The sequence below is a fragment of the Podarcis gaigeae genome, assembly GCF_964106915.1.
Source record: "Podarcis gaigeae genome assembly, chromosome: 5".
NCBI lineage: Eukaryota > Metazoa > Chordata > Lepidosauria > Squamata > Lacertidae > Podarcis > Podarcis gaigeae.
The window spans coordinates 12107480-12126887 of NC_139681.1; the positions used below are offsets into that span (position 1 = coordinate 12107480).

The 19408-nt window shown below is 48.1% G+C and overlaps 1 protein-coding gene across 3 annotated transcripts in view; it reads left to right on the forward strand.

The window, feature by feature from the left end:
- Positions 1-3600: 3600 nt before the first annotated feature.
- The window catches only part of TSC22D1 (TSC22 domain family member 1), a 79692-nt gene continuing 63884 nt past the window's right edge, over positions 3601-19408 (forward strand). For 2 of the 3 annotated variants that reach the window (XR_014564034.1, XR_014564035.1), the window contains exon 1: positions 3601-6769. Coding sequence is in view for 1 of the 3 variants with exons in the window: in XM_083738301.1 (XP_083594427.1) it covers positions 3927-6769 (2843 nt within the window). In the remaining 2 variants the exon portion in view is untranslated. The remainder of the gene's footprint in view (positions 6770-19408) is intronic. The other variant, XM_083738301.1, reaches the window with a different exon arrangement.

Here is a 19408-nt window from a genome sequence, read left to right on the forward strand (position 1 = left end):
TACTTACCTGGGAGTAAGCCCTATTAAATACAGAGAAATGTATGAGTAGACATGTATACCATGGTACTAAAAGGTACAATGAATTTTAAACGAGTTGCTTTAGGTCCTGCACAGCAGATTTGCTTAAGCCTCTTGGAAAGTTTTCACAATTTGCATTTAGCATCCACCCACATTTATTGTGGAATAGTGTCTGAAGAAAATAACTGATCTCAAATGAACCCACCACAAGAAAAATGCATCCTGGTTGCTGGGGGAAAGGGGAAATCTACAGAGAAGATTAGGTCTGGCAACAGGAAATGTGCATTAAAGGAGAAAGGAAAACACCAACTCTTTGGGACCCCAGGGCTTCCAATGGTTTGGAATCCAAGAACTCACATCTGTCACAGATACGACTTCATTCACTGGCTGGTGGGAGCAACCAGGCTGGCTCATTTCACAGAAATCACTTGGAAGGCTACCTGCACATTTTGCTTCATAATGTTCTTCCTAGAAGAGCTCAAGACTTTAAAGGATTTTTTTAACGAAATCTCAAGTCTTGGACCCTGCCTGGTGATAGAGTACTTCCTATTATGTTTGACATCATGGTTGGAGTCACAGTACTGTACTCATTGATTTCCAGCTATATACAGGATAATAAGGCTAGGTGCAAAATTGTTCCCACATCCACCTATTGTGCCAGGGTCAAGCTTGTTTCAGCCAAGCAGAATTCACAATTAAGATGTAATACAAAATTCTGCTTTTGTTAAACCAGGAAGTTTTCTTCTTGCGGTCATGTCAGAGGGGATGGAAAACACACTAGTCCAAGAACCTGGCTCATCCATGGTTTAAAGCATTATATCCTCACTAGGGTTGGCCTACCCCGAAGTCATGAGTTTCCACACCCAGAGTTTATTGACAAACCATGTGAGTTTATGGCCACTGGTCCCATCACCTCCTGGCAAATAGAAGGGGAAGAAATGGAGGCAGTGAGAGGTTTTACTTTCTTGGGCTCCATGATCACTGCAGATGGTGACAGCAGCCACGAAATTAAAAGACGCCTGCTTCTTGGGAGAAAAGCAATGATAAACCTAGACAGCATCTTAAAAAGCAGAGACATCACCTTGCCAACAAAGGTCCGTATAGTAAAAGCCATGGTTTTCCCAGTAGTGATGTATGGAAGTGAGAGCTGGACCATAAAGAAGGCTGATCGATGAAGAATTGATGCCTTTGAATTATGGTGCTGGAGGAGACTCTTGAGAGTCCCATGGACTGCAAGAAGATCAAACCTATCCATTCTGAAGGAAATCAGCCCCGAGTGCTCACTGGAAGGACAGACAGATCCTGAAGCTGAGGCTCCAATACTTTGGCCACCTCATGAGAAGAGAAGACTCCCTGGAAAACAGCCTGATATTGGGAAAGATGGAGGGCACAAGGAGAAGGGGACGGCAGAGGACAAGATGGTTGGACAGTGTTCTTGAAGCTACCAGCATGAGTTTGACCAAACTGCAGGAGGCAGTGGAAGACAGGAGTGCCTGGCGTGCTCTGGTCCAGGGGGTCATGAAGTTGGACATGACTAAACGACTAAACAACAACAAGGGTTGGCCTACCCCGAAGTCATGAGTTTCCACACCCAGAATTTGTTGACAAACCATGCGAGTTTATGTTAGCACATTAGTTTATGTTGGTGCAGAGAAAATGGAGAATCTGTGAAGCTGGAATGGCCAGGCATGCAGTTAATAGGTCTTTTTTTCACAGCTGCTGAGTGCTGTCACTGATCCTGCCCATTTCCCCCTCACCTTTGATGGCATTTGGTGAGCTTTGTATGCTAGGCTGCTACAGGGTGGTCTCTTGGTCTAATTGCACGCCAAGCTCTTGTGTTCATGGACACTTAAAAACATAGCAGGAGTAATTATCATCAAAGCAGCAAAAACTCAGATTATGAGCCAAAGCCAACAAATCTTTGATTTCCTCAAACTCAGCCTTTTAAGTAGGGTAAGTGTGTAAAATAAGCAGATTAGCTGCAAATGTTTCTGTACTGAGACACTTCTCTGCAAGATCTCTCCTAAATTTGTCTGCTTCACTGCTTTTCTGTGGAATGAGAGGACAAATCTGTGGGTTCAGGAAAATAGGTATAAAATATAGAAAAATTTCCTGGATGCCAAGATCCAAGTTTGGGGCAAGTACTCTTGGATGAGAAAAACCCGGCAGAGGTTTTAAATCACAAAACATGCAGCAAATTTAAGTGTGGAAATGTAGGGTGTTAGACCTTTAAGGAAAGGCCTCCAATTTGGTATGTTAGCAGGTGCCATTTTACAAACACTTCAGAAATCAGGTTCATATGCTCTTCCATACGTCCGTCAGATGTATAACTTGGCTTAATCAGGTAGGTAGCTGTGTTGGTCTGACGCAGTCAAAATAAATATAAAAACTAAAAAAAAACCAACAAAATTGTGCACATGCACACAAAAGCTTAAACCTAGAACAAACTTAGTTGGTCTCTTAAGGTGCTACTGGATTTTTTTAAAAAAAATATTTATTTATTTTGGCTTAGACAGAAAGTGGCAAAAGTTCCCAGATTATTGGTACATGCTGCTTTTTCCTGGTTGGGTTTAATGTGGCATAGTATGCAAAAACCAACCGGGGGAATTTTTATTCCAAGCATGGAAATATACAGAAGAACAGAACTTCACTTGCAGAAGGTCTAGAAGTAAGGCAGATTTTAAAGGTGCAGGCGCTGTACTCGGGTGGAGATTCTGTCAGTCTCCTGGGAGTGTTTTCAGGCTGTGTTCCGACTGGTGAAGCACTTGGCATATTCGGCCCGAATGAACGTGCAGACTTTGAATGTGGTGCTTTATACTACTAGGGCACTTCTGCTCGTTTTCTATGCGGAGAGGGTCAACCCCACCAAGAACTGCGAGTCAGGCACTCCGCGAAGGGGCGTGGGGCGTTTTCCGAGCCCACGCGCCGCCCGAAAGCCCGCCTTCGTCTTGACACGCGTCTAAGCCTCCCCGTTCCGACGGCCAGCCAGAACCAAGGGGCGAAGCAGCAGCCGCCGCTCCGAACCGCCTGGCAAGAAGGGCGCCACTCCTGAGGGAAAACGCGCCGGTCGCCAGGCGGCCGCCTGAGGAGAAAACTGCCGAGCGCCAAGCCGACGCCCCCGCCATCTTGTCGGGCCGAGCTGGCGGCCTCCGTCTTGCGGGTCGGCCGCCTCGGCAACCTCCGGCCGCCAGAGCCGTAACTCCCCGGCTCTTCTTCTCCCTCCCGCCCTCCCTCCCTCCGTGCCGGCGAGCCCTTTATGTCTGCGCGCTGCCTGCGGTTGCGCCTGCGCCGCCGCCAGCGCCATCTTTCTCCCCCCCCCCCTCCATCTCCCCTCCCTTGGACAGAGCCAGAGAGGGAAGCCGCCGGAGGAGGAGGAGGAGGTGGAGGAGGAAGAAGAGCGAGCGCGCGGCGGCGTCTCGCCCGCGAAGCTTCCCGGCTCCTTCCGCGGTGGGAGAGGCGTCGGAGGAGCGAGAGAGGGGCGGCTGCTGCTGCTGCTGCCCGGGCTGCGTCAGCTTCCCCGCCTCCCCCCCCCCGCCTCGCCATCCTGGATGGGGAAGCGCCCGGCGCCCGACGGCCCCGCCGGGACTGCGCGCACGAGCCTCGCCGCCGTTCCGGAGCCGGCTGCTGCTGCTGCGTCGTCGGCGAACCCTGCTCCCCTTTGCCGGGAGGATTGGCGAGGCCGGGAGCCCCGGGGGCTTTGTGATCTGGTCGGGGGCGGCGAAGGGGCCGGGGCCTGAGTGTCCCATTGCCCGGAGAAGCCGGCTGGAGAAGCGCCTCTTGTGTGTCTGCCTGCCTGCCTGCCTCTCCCTTTCTGTCTGGGCTCAGCTGCCAGGTGCGCCTGCTCCGCCTGCGCGCTCCCTTTCCCTCCTCGCTCTCCGTCCGGGGCTCCTTAAAATAGTGCTCGTTCAATGCACCAGCCTGACTCAGCGGCAGACACCAGCGTCGGGAAGATGGCGCACCCGGCGATGCTTCCTCGGAGGGGCAGCGGCAGCGGCGGCGGCGGCGGAGGAGCAGCAGGAGGAGGCGGCAGCAGCAGCAGCAGCAGCAGCAGCAGCGTCGCGGTGCCGGCCTTGTGTCCGGCAGGCATCGGCGTCGGAGGCAGCAGCGGCGGCGGCTTGGAAGATTACCCGCCGCCCTTGCTGGTTCAGCCGCCGCCGCCGCCTCCCTCCTCCTCCGCAGCGCCTTCGTCTTCTCCCGGGCTGCCTCCTCCGCAGAGCCTGACCCTCCTCTCGACGCCGCAGCCCCTCGGCCAGGCAGGGGCCCAGATGAAGAAGAAAAGCGGCTTCCAGATCACCAGCGTGACCCCCGCCCAGATCTCGGCCAGCCTCAGCTCCAACAACAGCATCGCCGAGGACACGGAGAGCTACGACGACCTGGACGAGTCGCACACCGAGGACTTGTCCTCTTCCGAGATCCTGGACGTCTCCTTGTCCAGGGCCACGGATTTGGGGGAACCGGAGCGGAGCTCCTCGGAAGAGACTCTGAACAACTTCCAGGAGGCTGAGAGCCCCGGCGCTGTCTCCCCCAACCAGCCTCGCCTTCTGCAGCAGCAGCAGCAGCACCCCTCTTTGCCACATCCCTCTCAGCATCAGAGTGTGGCCATCAATGGCAGCATGCACCCTTCTCAGGGACATCATTATCACCACCACCACCACCATGGACATCACCATCCGCCACACTCCGGGATGGTCGGCCCAGCGGCTCCCGGAGGACCACCGTTTAGCCCTTCGTTTAGAAAACTGTCTACCGCTGCAAGCTCTGATAGCGTTGTGGCAGCTGCCGTGCCCGTTTCTGCTGCATCATCCGCTGGTATGCCTGTGGCCGCTCTTGTGTCTCATTTCCACGCTGCTGGTACACCTGGGGTCACTTCAGCCGGCGGAGCTACGACCAGCACTTTAAGCAGCGAGACTAGTGGTAGCTCCAGTGGGGTGAGCAGCATGCCTGGTCCCGTTAATGTGAATCTAAGTAACTTCACAAGTACTGGTAGCATAACTAGTGGCAGTGTTAATGTGGCGGTCTCGAGTGGGCTTGGCAATGGCACGAGTACTTCCTCTAGCGCTGGGAATTCCAGTGCAGGAGGAGTTGCTGCAGTAGCAGCAGCAGCAGGAACATATAGTCAACTGCAGCCCGCAGCCAGCACCTCGAGGTTTAGAGTTGTGAAACTGGATTCTAGTTCAGAACCTTTCAAGAAGGGTAGATGGACATGCACAGAGTTCTACGACAAAGAGAACCTCATGCCAGTTGCAGAAGGAGTAGCTGTAAATAAAGCGTTAGACACTCTCAAACAAAATTCACTTGACGTGACTTCTGAAAGGGAGAGCACCAGTGGGAGCTCAGTTAGTAGCAACGTAAGCACACTGAGTCACTATACTGAAAGTGTGGGAAGTGGGGAGATGGGAGCACCAGCGGTGGCACAGCCGCCACCATTTCACGCAGCAGGTTCTCAGCAGTTGGATTTTGGCAGCACCGGCCCTCAACCTGCTCCAGCACCCAGCATACCCCAGAGCGTTTCTCAGCCACAGCTTCATCCTCAAGATGTCAATTATCCTCCTCAAAAGCAAGGGGTCCAGCCTCCTGCATCAGCTGTCCCTCCTCCGGTAAATATAGTAGGTGGCCATCAGCAGCCTGCCATGGCACAGCAGCTGCCATACACCCAATCAACGCAGCCTGTGCCACCTGTTCCGGTTGTGCCACAACTGCACCAGTTGCCGTATGGGCAAGGACATGCACAGCATCCACCACCACAGCAGCAGCAGCAACAGCAGCAGGTGCCTCTGCAGATGGCCCCAGGGCATGTTAAACCAGTGAATCAGAATTCTGTCACAGGGCCTATGCCAGATTACGTACAACAGCAGCAGATGCTTCAGACTCCAGCTTCTATGCAGGCAGGACCTACAATGGTAGGAACGGCTATGCCTGCGCCTGTTGCTCAGCCACCAAGTATGCAGCCTTCGGTACAAGCACACCTGGCAGTAGCATCCTCTCAGCCTGCTGCACATGCTCAGACAGCAATGCTGACCTCAGGAGCTGGCGCTCAAACAGTGAACGTTGGACAACAAGGAAGTGTACCTCCCGTGGTGCAGCAACCAGCAGTTGCAAATCCAATTGCTCCTTCGGTGGTGGCACAGAGCGCTCCTCCTCCATCTTCCCATGTGGTGCCCCCTGTTCCAGCAGGCGTCGTTCATCCCGGGTTGCAAGGTAGCACATCAAGCCTTCCTCAGCCCTTGGTTATTGTTCCACAGAGTACTTTGTTACCTGTGCAAGCGGCAGAATCCCTTGTTCCAGGAATGGCTGGTCAACAATTGCCTGCTGTTAGTCCTGTACCTTCTGCCAGTGCTGCTTCTGTCCCATGCCAGTCTGCTGCAAACGTGTTGCCCACACCTATGAGTTTGCCTCCTTCAAAGAACATAGCACAATCATCATCAGGTGCGCAAAATGGGAACTTGGTCCAAAATGTGTCTACTAGCATCAATTTGCCCGCAGTCCAAAATGTGCCACAACAGGTACCACCACTGAACTCTGCCCAGTTTTCTGCCCAGTCTCTTGTTCAGTCAATTACAACCCGAAGTGAAGATTCCAAACGCTCTACGGAACAACCCGCCTTGGTTGGCCTGCCCCAAACCACCAGTGGAGAAAGTGGCGCTGGAGCATCATCAGCCATGTCAGATGGAGGCAGCAGCATGGCCGCCTCTTTTTTCCCCCTGAAGGCACTTCCGCTGACAGTGCAACTTGTGGATGGTGAGGATGAGAGGTAAGATCATGCCAAGTAAAAATGTTGTGATAGCTTGTTGTAAACTGCACAGACCTTATTGACCCGTTCCCAACCAGATACGGGCTTTGTAAAGAGCTTTAGTAACTGATGTTAGCACGAACTGTGTTTGTTCATTCTGGTGCTTTTGTTAGTTACCTTGGGCTATGAATCCTTAGCAGTAGTGCCAAAAGGACAGACATGGGAGACTTGAGGCAGGGAAAGTAACTTCAAGCTAAGAAGACTCCCAGAATCGTAGTTCATTGTCATTGTCTCTTTGTAGGAGTTAGGGTCTCCTTATTGTCTCTTTACGCTACTTCATCTGGAAAGTGCATTGATTTCAAGAACACAAGGGAAATATAATCATTAGCATAATCAGCAAGATTTGGATCCAAGCTAAGGCTACTGCAATCTCTTAACTTACATTTAGATAAGCCTGAATGCATTCAAAGAAGCTGTCAAGCATTTACTTTCCAAACACTTCCACTTACAAGTTTTCTTATTTTATTGGCTCAGAATCGCTTCCGGTTTCTCCTGTGTATGGAATGAGATATTGCAGATGTTCATCACAGCTCAGACACTTCCAGTGATAAGGGGGGGGGGGGGGAAGCAGGGGACAGAAGGGGTTGGGGGATGAATTGAGGGGAAAGTTACTTCATGAATTATGTCCTAATACATGGAGGTATTCTTTTCCATTATGCTCCTTACTTCTGTTTTGTAACTTCAATATATATATTTTAAGGTGGTGCTCATCGCTTTTCTTTTACAGAGAAACCAGTTGCTACGTAAGGTTTGAAACGTTTTGAAAGTGATGTTGTGCTTGACATACAAATGGTGCGGTGCTGGTGTCACTCTCTGTTGGAGCAATCTTGCTATTGCGTTACATGTTTCATTAATCATTTGACTTCAATAGATGATTCTAGACTTCTTTACAGCTGTCATGGTGATAGTTAAAAACTACCAGTGGTGAAAAGCTGTCAGTACAATCAGGTTCATGGTGTTGGCAAAGGGTTTTTCAGGTGGTAGGTCGTGAGTCCCCAACTTTTCTGGGCCCAGGGGCACATTTGGAAGTCTAAGAAGCCCTCTTGAGCACCACATAGTAAAAGCTGGTGGTGCTCCAAAACAGGTAAAACACACAACCAAACAAAAGGCAAAGCACCTCCTTCAGACAAACTGAAGCTGACAAAACGCGCAGTTTCAAAAATAAAAGATCTAGTGCAAAAGACCCACCAGTTGCTGCAATGTCATAGTCTCTTTTGCTTTTCTGCGCTGTGCCCGGTGCAGCCCAGGGAGCATTGAGGGATGTGCCACGCCAAGGAATCCAGGAATATGATGTCTCTTGTAAATTCAAATCTTCTGCCCTTTCAGTTGTCTTCTCAAAGTACTCAGTTGGAATCAAACAGGTCCATAGGCTTTCAGTGCATCTCATCTCTCTGTATGGCATCTGGTTCTGAGCTTGCTGTGTCAGAGATATAAAAATATGGCTGGGTTGATCCATTATTTGTTAGAGTTTTATCTAGTTCTCTTTTAAGGAGTTCAGAGCAAACTTGTATGTACACATCCCCACCCCAGTGTTCGAAATTCCCTGGTCGCTAGTCGCTTTCTGCGGCTCAGGTTCGCCCCCTTGTCACCAATTTTAGAATACCTGTTGTGAGGTTTGTGACCGAAATCTCCTCTGCAGGCAGCATCCCTGACTGAAGTGTTGCCTTTCAGCCTGCGCCCCAGGCAGCCTTTTGATAACCTTTCCATTGTACGATTTGCAAAAGGAAGCAAACAAGCTGTGAAAAAGCTCTCTAATGGGCCAAGGAGATTGGCTGATTTCCACCCCTCCCCTTAGAACAGTTAACTTTGCAGGTAGAAACTCAAAACAGTCTTTCAGTGTTAGACATGTTGTGGTTTGCAAGTTTTACTTGTGGGGCTTTACTTATGCTGGCTGGTTATTTAAGGGTTTCAAATGGTGATCTTGCTTTTCAAAAGTGAAATGGCTCTAGCAGCAAAGATGTGCCTCTTTTCTTGCTTTGCCTTTCATTGCTTCTCATAATAATATTTTTTCTGGCTTGCCTGGAAGAATAATGGTTTGCCCCCTTTATTTAGATTCTGCTGCATCATCCCTCCCCCCCCCCCCCCAGGAATACAGGTTGAGCATGGAGGTGGGGAGAGAAGACTGGAAATTATGACAAAAAGTGGGTTTTTGCAGCAGGGTGTGCCCTCCCTGTGTACCTGCCCATACCGAAGTTTGTATCTGATGGTGTATTTGGTATGGAGGGAGGAGTGTAAGTAGAATAACTATTCTTATGTCTTCAAATAGATAAGAAAACCATTCTGGTCTAGTTCTCGGTTCTGGTCTTGCGAGTGAGATTTACCGGAAGCGTGTTTGCTTTTTGAACCCAAGTCTGCAGCATGAGACAGAACATCTTTCTAGCCTTTTCTGGAGATGAGTTAGCAAAGTCTGCTGATGACACCAAGTTGTTCGGGGTAGTTTTTAACTAAAAGAGGCTGTGAGGTGCTCCAAAAGGATATCTCCATACTGGATGAATGAACATTAAAATGACAAATTAGGCTCAGTGTTAAAGTAGCTCGATGTTTGATTACCACCCATTTTCCTATCTTGGACTGTAACTCCCTCCTTGCATCATTTTTTCTCCTATCACCAGTTTGGCCACTGCTTTCTTCTTGGGCGAAGATAAAGGCAAAGTAGGCACTGAGCAGTTTCACTTTTCTGTCACTCAACAGCATTTCTTCATCTTCTTAATGCAGAGGTCCTACTACTTGTTTGTTCTTCCTCTTGCTTTGAGCATAGCCCCCCACCCCCTTTTTATTATTTTTAACATATTTTGCAAGCCTGAGCTCATTTTTGAGATTTAGCCTTCCTGACCTTCTCCCTGCAGATGTTGGCCACTCATTCACCCTCTTCTTTCGCGATTTGCCCCTTCAATTTCTTATACGAGCCCCTTTTAAATCTCAGCTCATCCGTAGTAAGCTCCTTATGCAGCCACACTAGTTTCTTTTGATGCCTCCCACTTTTCTTTCTGGTTGGAATTGTTTGAAATTGTCCCTTCAGTATCTCACCTTAAAAAAAAACTCCCATCCATCTTGGACTCCCTTCTCTTTTGAGTATTTCTGACCATGGGGTTTCACCCAGTGGTTTCTTACTTTTTTTGAAATCAACTTTCTTAAAGTCCATAGTGTGCATTCCAGCTTCCCTTTTCCTCTGTATAATGCAGTGTTTCCCAACCGGTGTTCCGCGGCACACTAGTGTGCCGCGAGAAGTTGCCGGGTGTGCCGTGGGAGGGAGGCGGGCGAGTCGGGCTGCTTTAGCCCCGTGCGTGCTCTCCCAGCTGGAGAGGTGACGCGCGCCTATGGAGGCTCCTGCCATAGGCGCGCGTCACCTCTCGAGCTGGGAGAGCACGCACGGGGCTAAAGCAGCCCCCCGCGACCCTCTCCCCGCTGGAGAGGTGACGCGCGCCTATGGCAGGAGCCTCCATAGGCGCGCGTCACCTCTCCAGCTGGGAGAGCACGCACGGGGCTAAAGCAGCCCCCCGCGACCCTCTCCCCGCTGGAGAGGTGACGCGCGCCTATGGCAGGAGCCTCCATAGGCGCGCGTCACCTCTCCAGCTGGGAGAGCACGCACGGGGCTAAAGCAGCCCCCCGCGACCCTCTCCCCGCTGGAGAGGTGACGCGCGCCTATGGCAGGAGCCTCCATAGGCGCGCGTCACCTCTCCAGCTGGGAGAGCACGCACGGGGCTAAAGCGCGACCCGTCTCCCGGCTGGAGACGCGGGGCTGGGGCGGGGGAAGCCCGAGCTTCCCCCTCCCCCAGAACGGGACCCAGAGCTCTGGGAGCTTGCGGGGCTGGGGGAGGAGGAAGCCCTCCGCCAGCCTCCAAACCATGTCGGGAGACAGCGGGTGGGCGCGCTACGCCTCTCCCGCTGTCTCCCGAGTTTGCGGGGCTGGCGACGGGGAGGAGCAGGCTTCTCCCCCCGCCAGCCTTCTAACCAAGTCGGGGGACAGCGGGATGGCGGCGTTCCTTCGGAGGACGCCCCGTGCTCCGCGCTGGTGTTGGCCAGCCTTGCGCACCCAGGGGATCTCCCCCCAGGAGCGCAAGGCTTGCGGGCGGCGCAGAGCACGGGCGCCCTTCGGAGGACGCCCCGTGCTCCGCGCTCGTGTTGGCAAGCCTTGCGCACCCGGGGGGGGCGCGTGGGGCGCCCTGAAACAGAGGGTTCCCCATGCTGCGGACTGTAGCCTGCCGCCCGATGCGCGGGGCGCCCTGAAGCAGAGCGCTTCTCGCGCCAGGCAGACATGGGCCAGCCCCACAAGCTCGGGGGACAGCTGGGAGGCGCAGCACCGCCATCCTACTGTTCCCCGACCTGGTTTTGGGGGGGGGGGGGGAAATAAAGGAAAAAAATTTTTCCTTTATTTCCCCCCCCCCAAAAAAAAGTAGGTGCGTCCTATGGGACGGAGCGTCCTAAAAATACGGTACTTACTATTTCATAATAAAGTAATTATAAAATACCGGTACTTTCTTTGTGTTTATTTGATGCCTATTAAAGAGAGTTACTTTATATATAGTCAATATAGGCACAGAGTTAATTTTTTAAACATTTTCTAATGGTGGTGTGCCTCGAGATTTTTTTCATGAAACAAGTGTGCCTTTGCCCAAAAAAGGTTGGGAAACACTGGTATAATGAATCCCAAGAGGACATGGCCAAAATTTTTTGGGTATATTGCTGAGAGTTATGAATTTTCACATGATTGTTGTTGTATATTTGTAGCTTGGTTTTCCCCCTGGCGCTCAAGGTTGTACCTTTTTTCTTTTCTGCTCACAATACCCCTGCGAGGTAGTTCAGCTACCAAAGTTGTGAATAGAATATTTTTTGCTTGTTATTTAGTTGGCAACCTTTCCGCTTGTTTCTTCGATTTGGTATTTTGCTATAAACATCAAGGCTTTGAAATGTTGCAGTGAGAGCAAGGAGGCTGCTTCTCCTGTTCGCCTTAAATTGGGGGTGTAAAGAGCTCCCCAAGGATCAGCACTGGGACTTGTGCTTTTTAACTTGTTCACAAATGATCTAGAGTTAGGGGTGAGTAGTGAAGTGGCCAAGTTTGGTGGTTATACTAAATCGTTCAGGGTTGAAGAGCTCTGAAAGGACCTCCCCAAACTGAGTTAATGGGTGGTAAAATGGCAATGGCAATTTAATGTAAACAAGTGAAAAGTGATGTATGTTGGGGATAATGTCACATTATACGCTCATGGGGTCTGAACTGGCAGTGACTGACCAGAAGTGAGGCCTTGGGGTTGTAGTGGATAGCTCAGTGAAGCTGAATGAAGATGTTGACCCAGTGTGCAAAAGCTGCAAAAAAGGCAAAATTGTTAGTAAAGGAATTGAAAACAAAATGCAACTACAGTGATACCTTGGTTTAAGAACAGCTTAGTTTATGAACAACTTGGATTAAGAACGCTGCAAACCTGGAAGTAGTGTTTTGGTTTGTGAACTTTGCCTTGGAAGCAGAACATGTTTCGCTTCCTGCTGAGTGGGTTCCGTTTGTAAATTAAGCCCCCCTCTGCTGTGGGAAAGCACGCCTTGGTTTAAGAATGCTTTGGTTTAAGAATGGACTTCTGGAATGGATTAAATTTGTAAACCAAGGTACCACTGTACCGTAATGCCATTTTACAAATCTATGGTGCCATTGCCTTTGGAATACTGTATATAGTTCTCACCTCAAAAAGGAGCTGGAAAAGGTTCAGAAAATAACATCCTGCGGCAGCAAGGATACTCATTGCCAAGAATTGGAAAACTCAAGATCTACCCACACTGGAAGAGTGGCAGATGCAGCTGATAGACTATATGCAACTGGCGGAGATGACTGGCAGAATCCGAGACCTGGGAGAAGAAAGGATTGAAGAAGATTGGAAGAAATTTAAGATTTATTTACAAAAATATTGTAATTTGATTGAATGTTAAGAAGGATGCTTGATCATAAATAATTGGCCACCACTAAAATAGACTGGAACTTGATGATAAGTGAGATTAAGGAAAAGACAAACCCTTAGGGAGAACTATTAGACTATATTTAAATGAGTGGATATAAGATTGTAAACAAGATGATAATTTGCTTGAAAAAACTTTTCAACAATGTAAGTGGGAGCAGGAGACGCGAGGAAGTCTAAACAAGTTATGAAATTTTGTTATGATATAAGCAATGTTGTTTATTACTTATGTTTTTCTTTCACAAAAAATCTTAATAAATATTTATATATATAAAAAAAGAAAATAACACCCTGAATGAACAAGGGGATTGAGCAGATGCTCTCTGAGGAAAGGTTGTGGCATTTGGGACTTTTTAGTCCAGGGAAAAGACAAGTAAGAGGTGACATGATAGAAGTACGTAAATTATGCATGGCATGGAGAAGGTGGCTAGAAAAAAATGTTGTTCTTCCTCTCTTGTAACCCTAGAACTCACTGACATTCAGTGAAGGTTCATGTTGGGATATCCAGGATAGATAAAAAGAAAGGATATCTTCACACCGTGCATAGTTAAACTATGGAGGTAGTGATGAACCACAACTTGGGTGTCTTTTAAAGAGCATTGGGCAAATCATGGAAGGTAAGGCTAGCTATGGTCTTCCTCCACAGCTGGAGAATGTTGCTTCTGAAAACCAGTCGCTGGTGGCGCAAGTGCTTTCGGTCCTCCATCTGCAAAAGACTTGACTTGCCTTAACAGGGTGTACGCAAGGGTTATAACCAGTACCGTATTTTTCGCTCTATAGGACGCACTTTTTCCCCTTCAAAAATGAGAGCCCTCTCCCGGCTCTCTATGGCAGGAGCCTCTATAGCCGCGCGTCACCTCTCCAGCCGGGAGAGTGCGCGGGGGGCTAAAGAAGCCATAGCCCCGCGATCCTGTCCCAGCTGGAGAAGTGACGCGTGACTATGGCAGCAGCCTCTCTGCTGCGCCTTTCCGCTGCTCCCTGACCTGCTCTTTGGGGCTGGTGGTGGGCAAGTCGAAAGGAACCTGAAGCCTGGAGAGCGAGAGGGGTCGGTGCACATCGACCCCTCTCGCTCTCCAGGCTTCCAAGGTAGCCACCTGAACGCACCTTAAACGGCACCTTGTTTTAGAGCGGGAAAACAAGAGGGGGGAAATTCTCCCACTCTCTGCGCAGCGCTTCCTGCCGCTTCACTGAAGGGGCGCTGGGCAGAGAGCGGAAGAATTCCCCCCCCCCTCTAAAACAAGGTGCGTCCTATGGTGCGAAAAATACGGTATGTGTCGCACTCTGAGCATTTTGAAGTGCTTTATCAACTAAGGAGGAGGAGGAATTGCAGCAGTGAGACTCCTCTGTGCCAGGTACTGAAATGAACTATTTGAATACGCAGCTATATTAAAACAAAAAAATAGTCTGTTGGAGTGAAGTGAAGCAGACAGACGGAAGGAACCTCATTAAACAACCTATGGAATTTGCTGCCACAAATTTTAGATTTATTATTTTTTACAGCTACTTATACCCTGCCTTTCTGGAAACCATCCCAGTGCATTTTACCATTTTTAAAAAATCAATAAAATATAACAATTTATTTAAATGAAATATAGGAATTCCCAGAGACCAGTTGGTGGGAGATGACCCTGCTGAGAAGGGGACAATCCCAGCTAGCTAGATCAGGCTGTGTGGTGCCGTTTGCCTTCCTGCTTTTCTCTCCTGACATCAAGATGCAGTTAGGTAGGGTGGCTTGAAAGGGATTTTAAAAAGTCCATTAAGTGTAGCTCTATCAACACCTGTTGGTTATACAGGTATCTCTCATCTTACATGGGGGTTATGTTCCTGATCATCGCACATATAAACAAAATCATGTAAAACCCAGAATGCCCCCTGGAAATGTGTAAAAAGAACCAGAAAACCATTAAAAACCATTTTTAAAAATCACTGTGCTTAATGGTGAGAGGCAAATGTGGCTCTAAATCTTCTGCTTAGTCTTCTTTCCTCTTCCCCTTTCTGGATGCTGCTGCAGATGATATAAGGAGGGGGTGGGGTTGACTGGTGGCCAGAAAAATTCGTGGCTGCGGTCCAGAGGTGGGTTTCCTCAGCACATCTGGTGCTGCTGGTTTCTTTGTGAGGAACATTATGGTTGACAGCTGCTGTTGTTGTCTCTTGAACTCATCAAACATTTCCTTGTACGTTCTCAAGAGTGCCTGTAATCCCATGGATGATTGTGAAGCTGCGTTCCATGGAGGGGTCAAACTCTGCAATCAAATCATTTGTGTGTTTTATGACTCCATCTCTACCACTTCTTCCTGGATGAGGTCAGCAAAGCCATCACCACCCATTTGCCTGGCCATCTGCATAATGTCCTCTACCTCTGTGGCAATTCTTGGAAATCCCTTGAAATTGGGCATACATTCCTCCCACAAGTTCTGCCAATATGCACCCACTGTTTTAGCCTTGATTGCATCCACTGCTTGTTTGACGTAGGTGATGCGACGTGCAATGTTAAAAGAATTGCAGTAGGCGGTGAGGTCAAGTTCCAGGTCAGCATCCATCACTGTGGTCATTCAGGCAAAGGTGAGCTTCGTGTAAGCAGCCTTGAAGCAGCAAATCACACCCTTGCTCCTGTGGGCGGGTGAGGGAGGTCGTATGGAAGGGGAGGAAGACAAGTGTGCAAAGTGGATGCCCAGGAGCAATGACCACAAGCTCACTCATCCCTTGGTTTTACGCTGATCTCCTCCTCAATGGCCGCTGCTTTGTTGTCACCGTTGCTGCTGCTGCTTGCTATTTCAGCTCCTTGTCTCTCTCAACAGAGCGTCCCCCTGTAGAAGCAGGTACTCAGTATGTCAGTTTTTATTTTCTGCCTCTTTACAAGGCTTATTTTCCACAACTTGATAAGTCTCAGAACGCTGAAGCTCCTCTCTCCATTAGCTTTACTGTCCTTTATAATATTAAGTTAGTCCGTATTCCTTTTATTTTAATTTAAGCCAGCGTTATTACCTTGTTCCTTCAGGGGTACTCTTGATTTTACAGTTTTAGTTTGGAGCAGCCTGGTGCTTTCTCATTCGGGTCTCAGGGCATCTCACGGTCGGGTGTGCGGTCTTTCTGCGCTGAAGTTCTTCCACCTCCCTGCACTTTTTGTGCTGGGACGGTAGAAAACCCCTTTATGCGCTGCTTGGATCAATTTTCTTCAGTCTGGAACCTCCTCTCAGACCTCTTCAGGGTTTGTGTCGCCCTCGCTTCCCCGTCTTTTTATCCCGTATCCGTGATTGGGAGCGCTCTTACTGCAGCAGAGCGCTTTCCCTGACCCGACGCTGAGCGCACCACGCCAGGAAGTCCCTCCAGGTAATGTCTCATCTCTGGAATGAAGCCTATAAATGATGAAGTCGCCCAGGCCTTTTTGTTGGATTGCCAAAACACAGGAGCACATTCTTGTTCTTGCCTTTAAGGGCACAGGGTTTTCACTTTCTTAACCACATTTAAATCTGTCTCCTTCTGAAACCTTTCTTTTTCCATTATTGTCAAATTTTTCTCTAAAACCTTAGTTTTTTGCTTGTTTAATTTAAATCCTGCCACATGACCAAATTCTTGAATCAATTCTAGAACCCTTTTCGTACTAGATTCTGGCTCCTGTAATGTCAAAACCAGGTCATCTGCAAAGGCCTTAAGTTTATATTGTTTAGCTCCGACCTGAATTCCTTTAATCAACCGGTCCCTTCTGATCATATTCAAGAGCACCTCCAGGACTGAAATAAATAGCAATGGAGAGATAGGGCAGCCCTGTCGTCTTCCTTTTTCAATTTTAAACTCTTCTGACACCACATTATTGACTATCAATTTTGCTTTTTGTTCTGAATAGATTGCTTCTATACTATTTTCAAACCCCCATCCCACTCCCATTCCCTTAAGATTTTTCTTCATAAAATTCCAAGAAATATTATCAAAGGCCTTCTCCGCATCAATAAAAATTAGAACTGCTCTTGTATTAGTGTTCATTTGCAGTAACTCTAGAATATCGATACAGTAATGTTCCTTGTGTTGTCAGACAAATGTCTGCCTGGGAGAAAGCCTGCCTGGTCTTTGTGTATCACTTCATTTAACACTCTTTTTAATCTGTTAGCTAGAATATCTGCAAAAATTTTGTAGTCCACATTTAAAAGGGATATGGGACGGTAGTTCTTGAGTTGTGTCTTTTCAACTTCAGATTTTGGTATAAGTGTGATGAAAGCTTCTTTCCACGACTCCGGTGCCTTCTTCCCCTCCATAATCATGTTGCACACCTCCTTTAATGGTTGAATTAAACAGTCTTTCAAAGTCTTATAATACTTGGAGGTTAACCCATCCGGCCCTGGAGACTTGCCCAATTGCATGTTCTGAATGGCACCTTCAATCTCCTGTTCTGTTATTTTGTGATTCAGTACTGTCTTGTTTTCTTGGGATAATTTTTGTAATCCATTAATTCTTAGAAATTGGTCTATGTCAGTCTCTTTCTGCAGCCCCTGTGTGTAAAGTTGTTTGAAGTATCTCTGGAAGCATTTTCTAATCTCTACAGGATTCTGGATGTTTCTCCCCTCAATCTCGAGATTAGTAACCGTATTCAACTTCTGTCTTTTTTTCAACTGCCACGCTAGCAGTTTTCCACATTTATTAGCCAATTCAAAAGTCTTTTGTCTCATTTGTTTAATTTTCCATTCGACTTCCTGATTTATCAATTTCATATATTTTACTTGATGTAATTTAATTTCCCTCAGAATCTCCTGTGACTTTGGTTTCGATCTTAATTTTTTCTCTCCTTCTTTTATTTTCTCCAGAATTTTATCTTTTTTCTCATTTTGAGTTCTTTTTTTTATTGCGTTCTGTTGAATCAGAAACCCCCTCATCACCGCTTTACTTGCGTCCCAGATTACTCTTTTTCCCACTGTAGTTTTCAAATTTACTTCAAAGTAGTCTCTCAAGTTCTTTTGGGCCTTCTTGACAATCTCTTGGTCTCTTAATAAGGTGTCATTCATCTTCCATCTGAAGGAACCAGTTGATGTTAATTTCATTTCCATCTTTACAGCATTATGGTTGGAGCAAGTTTTTGGGCAGATTTCCACCTTTCTAGTCTTGGGTGCCAATCCTCTAGTTATCTATATTTGGTCAATTCTAGTCCATGTCATTTTGGCTTCAGAGAAGAATGTCCCTTCTCTTCCTAAGGGATTTTTTGTTCTCCAAATATCAATCAAGTCCATATTGTCAGTTAGTTCAAAAAAGGTTTTTGGTAGCCTGCCCTCTTTTGTTATGCTTTGTCCTCTCTCCGGCTCCCTTTCCTCCCACATGCACCATTTTCTTATTTCCTCTCCTGTGTGCACCATTTTTGCATTGTTCTTAAATTTTTAGAATTATTTTGGAGTGATGTGTTTACAGTGTAAAATGCAAGTCACCTGTAATGTATAAAAAGTACCTCTAGGCCAGGCATGTCCAAAGTCCATTTGGGGGGCCTAATCCAGCCCACTGGTCGGTTTAATCTGCCCCTGTGGCCAGTGGCGTAGCGTGGGTTGTCAGCACCCGGGGCAAGGCAAGTAATTTGTGCCCCCTAACCCGTGGATTTGCGCCCCCTAACCCCCAGATGTTGCGTCCAGTGCGGCCGGCCCCCCCTGCACCCCCCACGCTACGCCACTGATGCATGTTCACTTCATCTGATGCATGTCCGGCCCTGATGCATGTTCACTTCATCAAATCTGTCCCTCTTTGAAAAAAGTTTGGGCACCCCTGCTCTAGACTAAGAAGTGCTGTTCTTCAGCATATAAACTGACAGCCGGGTGTGAGGGAAAGACAGGCTGTAGCCTTCAGAAAACCCGCCTGTCTGCTTCCCAGGGCCACCTGGCTGGCTGCGAAAAGGGATGCGGCACTGCGTTAGGGCTGCTTTTCTGTTTTTGTTAAATGACAGCTACCAATGCCAAGTATTGATAAAACAAGAGCCATTGTGATTTTGATGTCGTCAGTGTTATAGTCTGGTGTGGGGATTTCTTTACAGCCCAAGGGCCACTTTTTATCCTAGGTAACCTTCCAGGGATTGCAATGCAGTGGTGGATATATCCAAAGTGGACAGAACAACAAATGTGACTTAAATCATTACAGAGGAGACTACATACATTCCAGTTATGGAAATATCAAGGGTTTATATATGCCCGGGATAGGCATCCTTTCAAGATGACTGCAAAGCATTTGAGTAGAGCAGTTTGAAAAAGCAGGGCTTATTCACACCAGTAATTTAAATCATGCTACACTCCAGGTGACTGTCTGCAATGAAGATATACCAGGTTTACTGGAAGATCTTTCCTGAGGGGTGTGAATCTCAATGGACTTAAGCTTCTGCAATCTTGCTTAGAGCAGGGTCTGAAGCCTAACACAAACAGCAGCTATTTCATCAATTTTGGCCAACTGCAACTGCAGCCTTCTGTCTGCTCATCTGCTGCTGAAAAGGTCTCTGTGTGAAGCAAGGTTGCGGCCCACACCGGTTGTTCACCACTTCCGAACATGGGACCTGCATAAAATCCTGATTGCTGTTCAAAAGCCACTGATTGAGTTGCTGCGCAAAACATCCTTAAGGCTCATATCTCCCGAAGTCCATTTTATAGTGTCTGTAACCACAGCCAGGCTGGTTTCTGATTTCAGTGCTTTCCGTGGCATC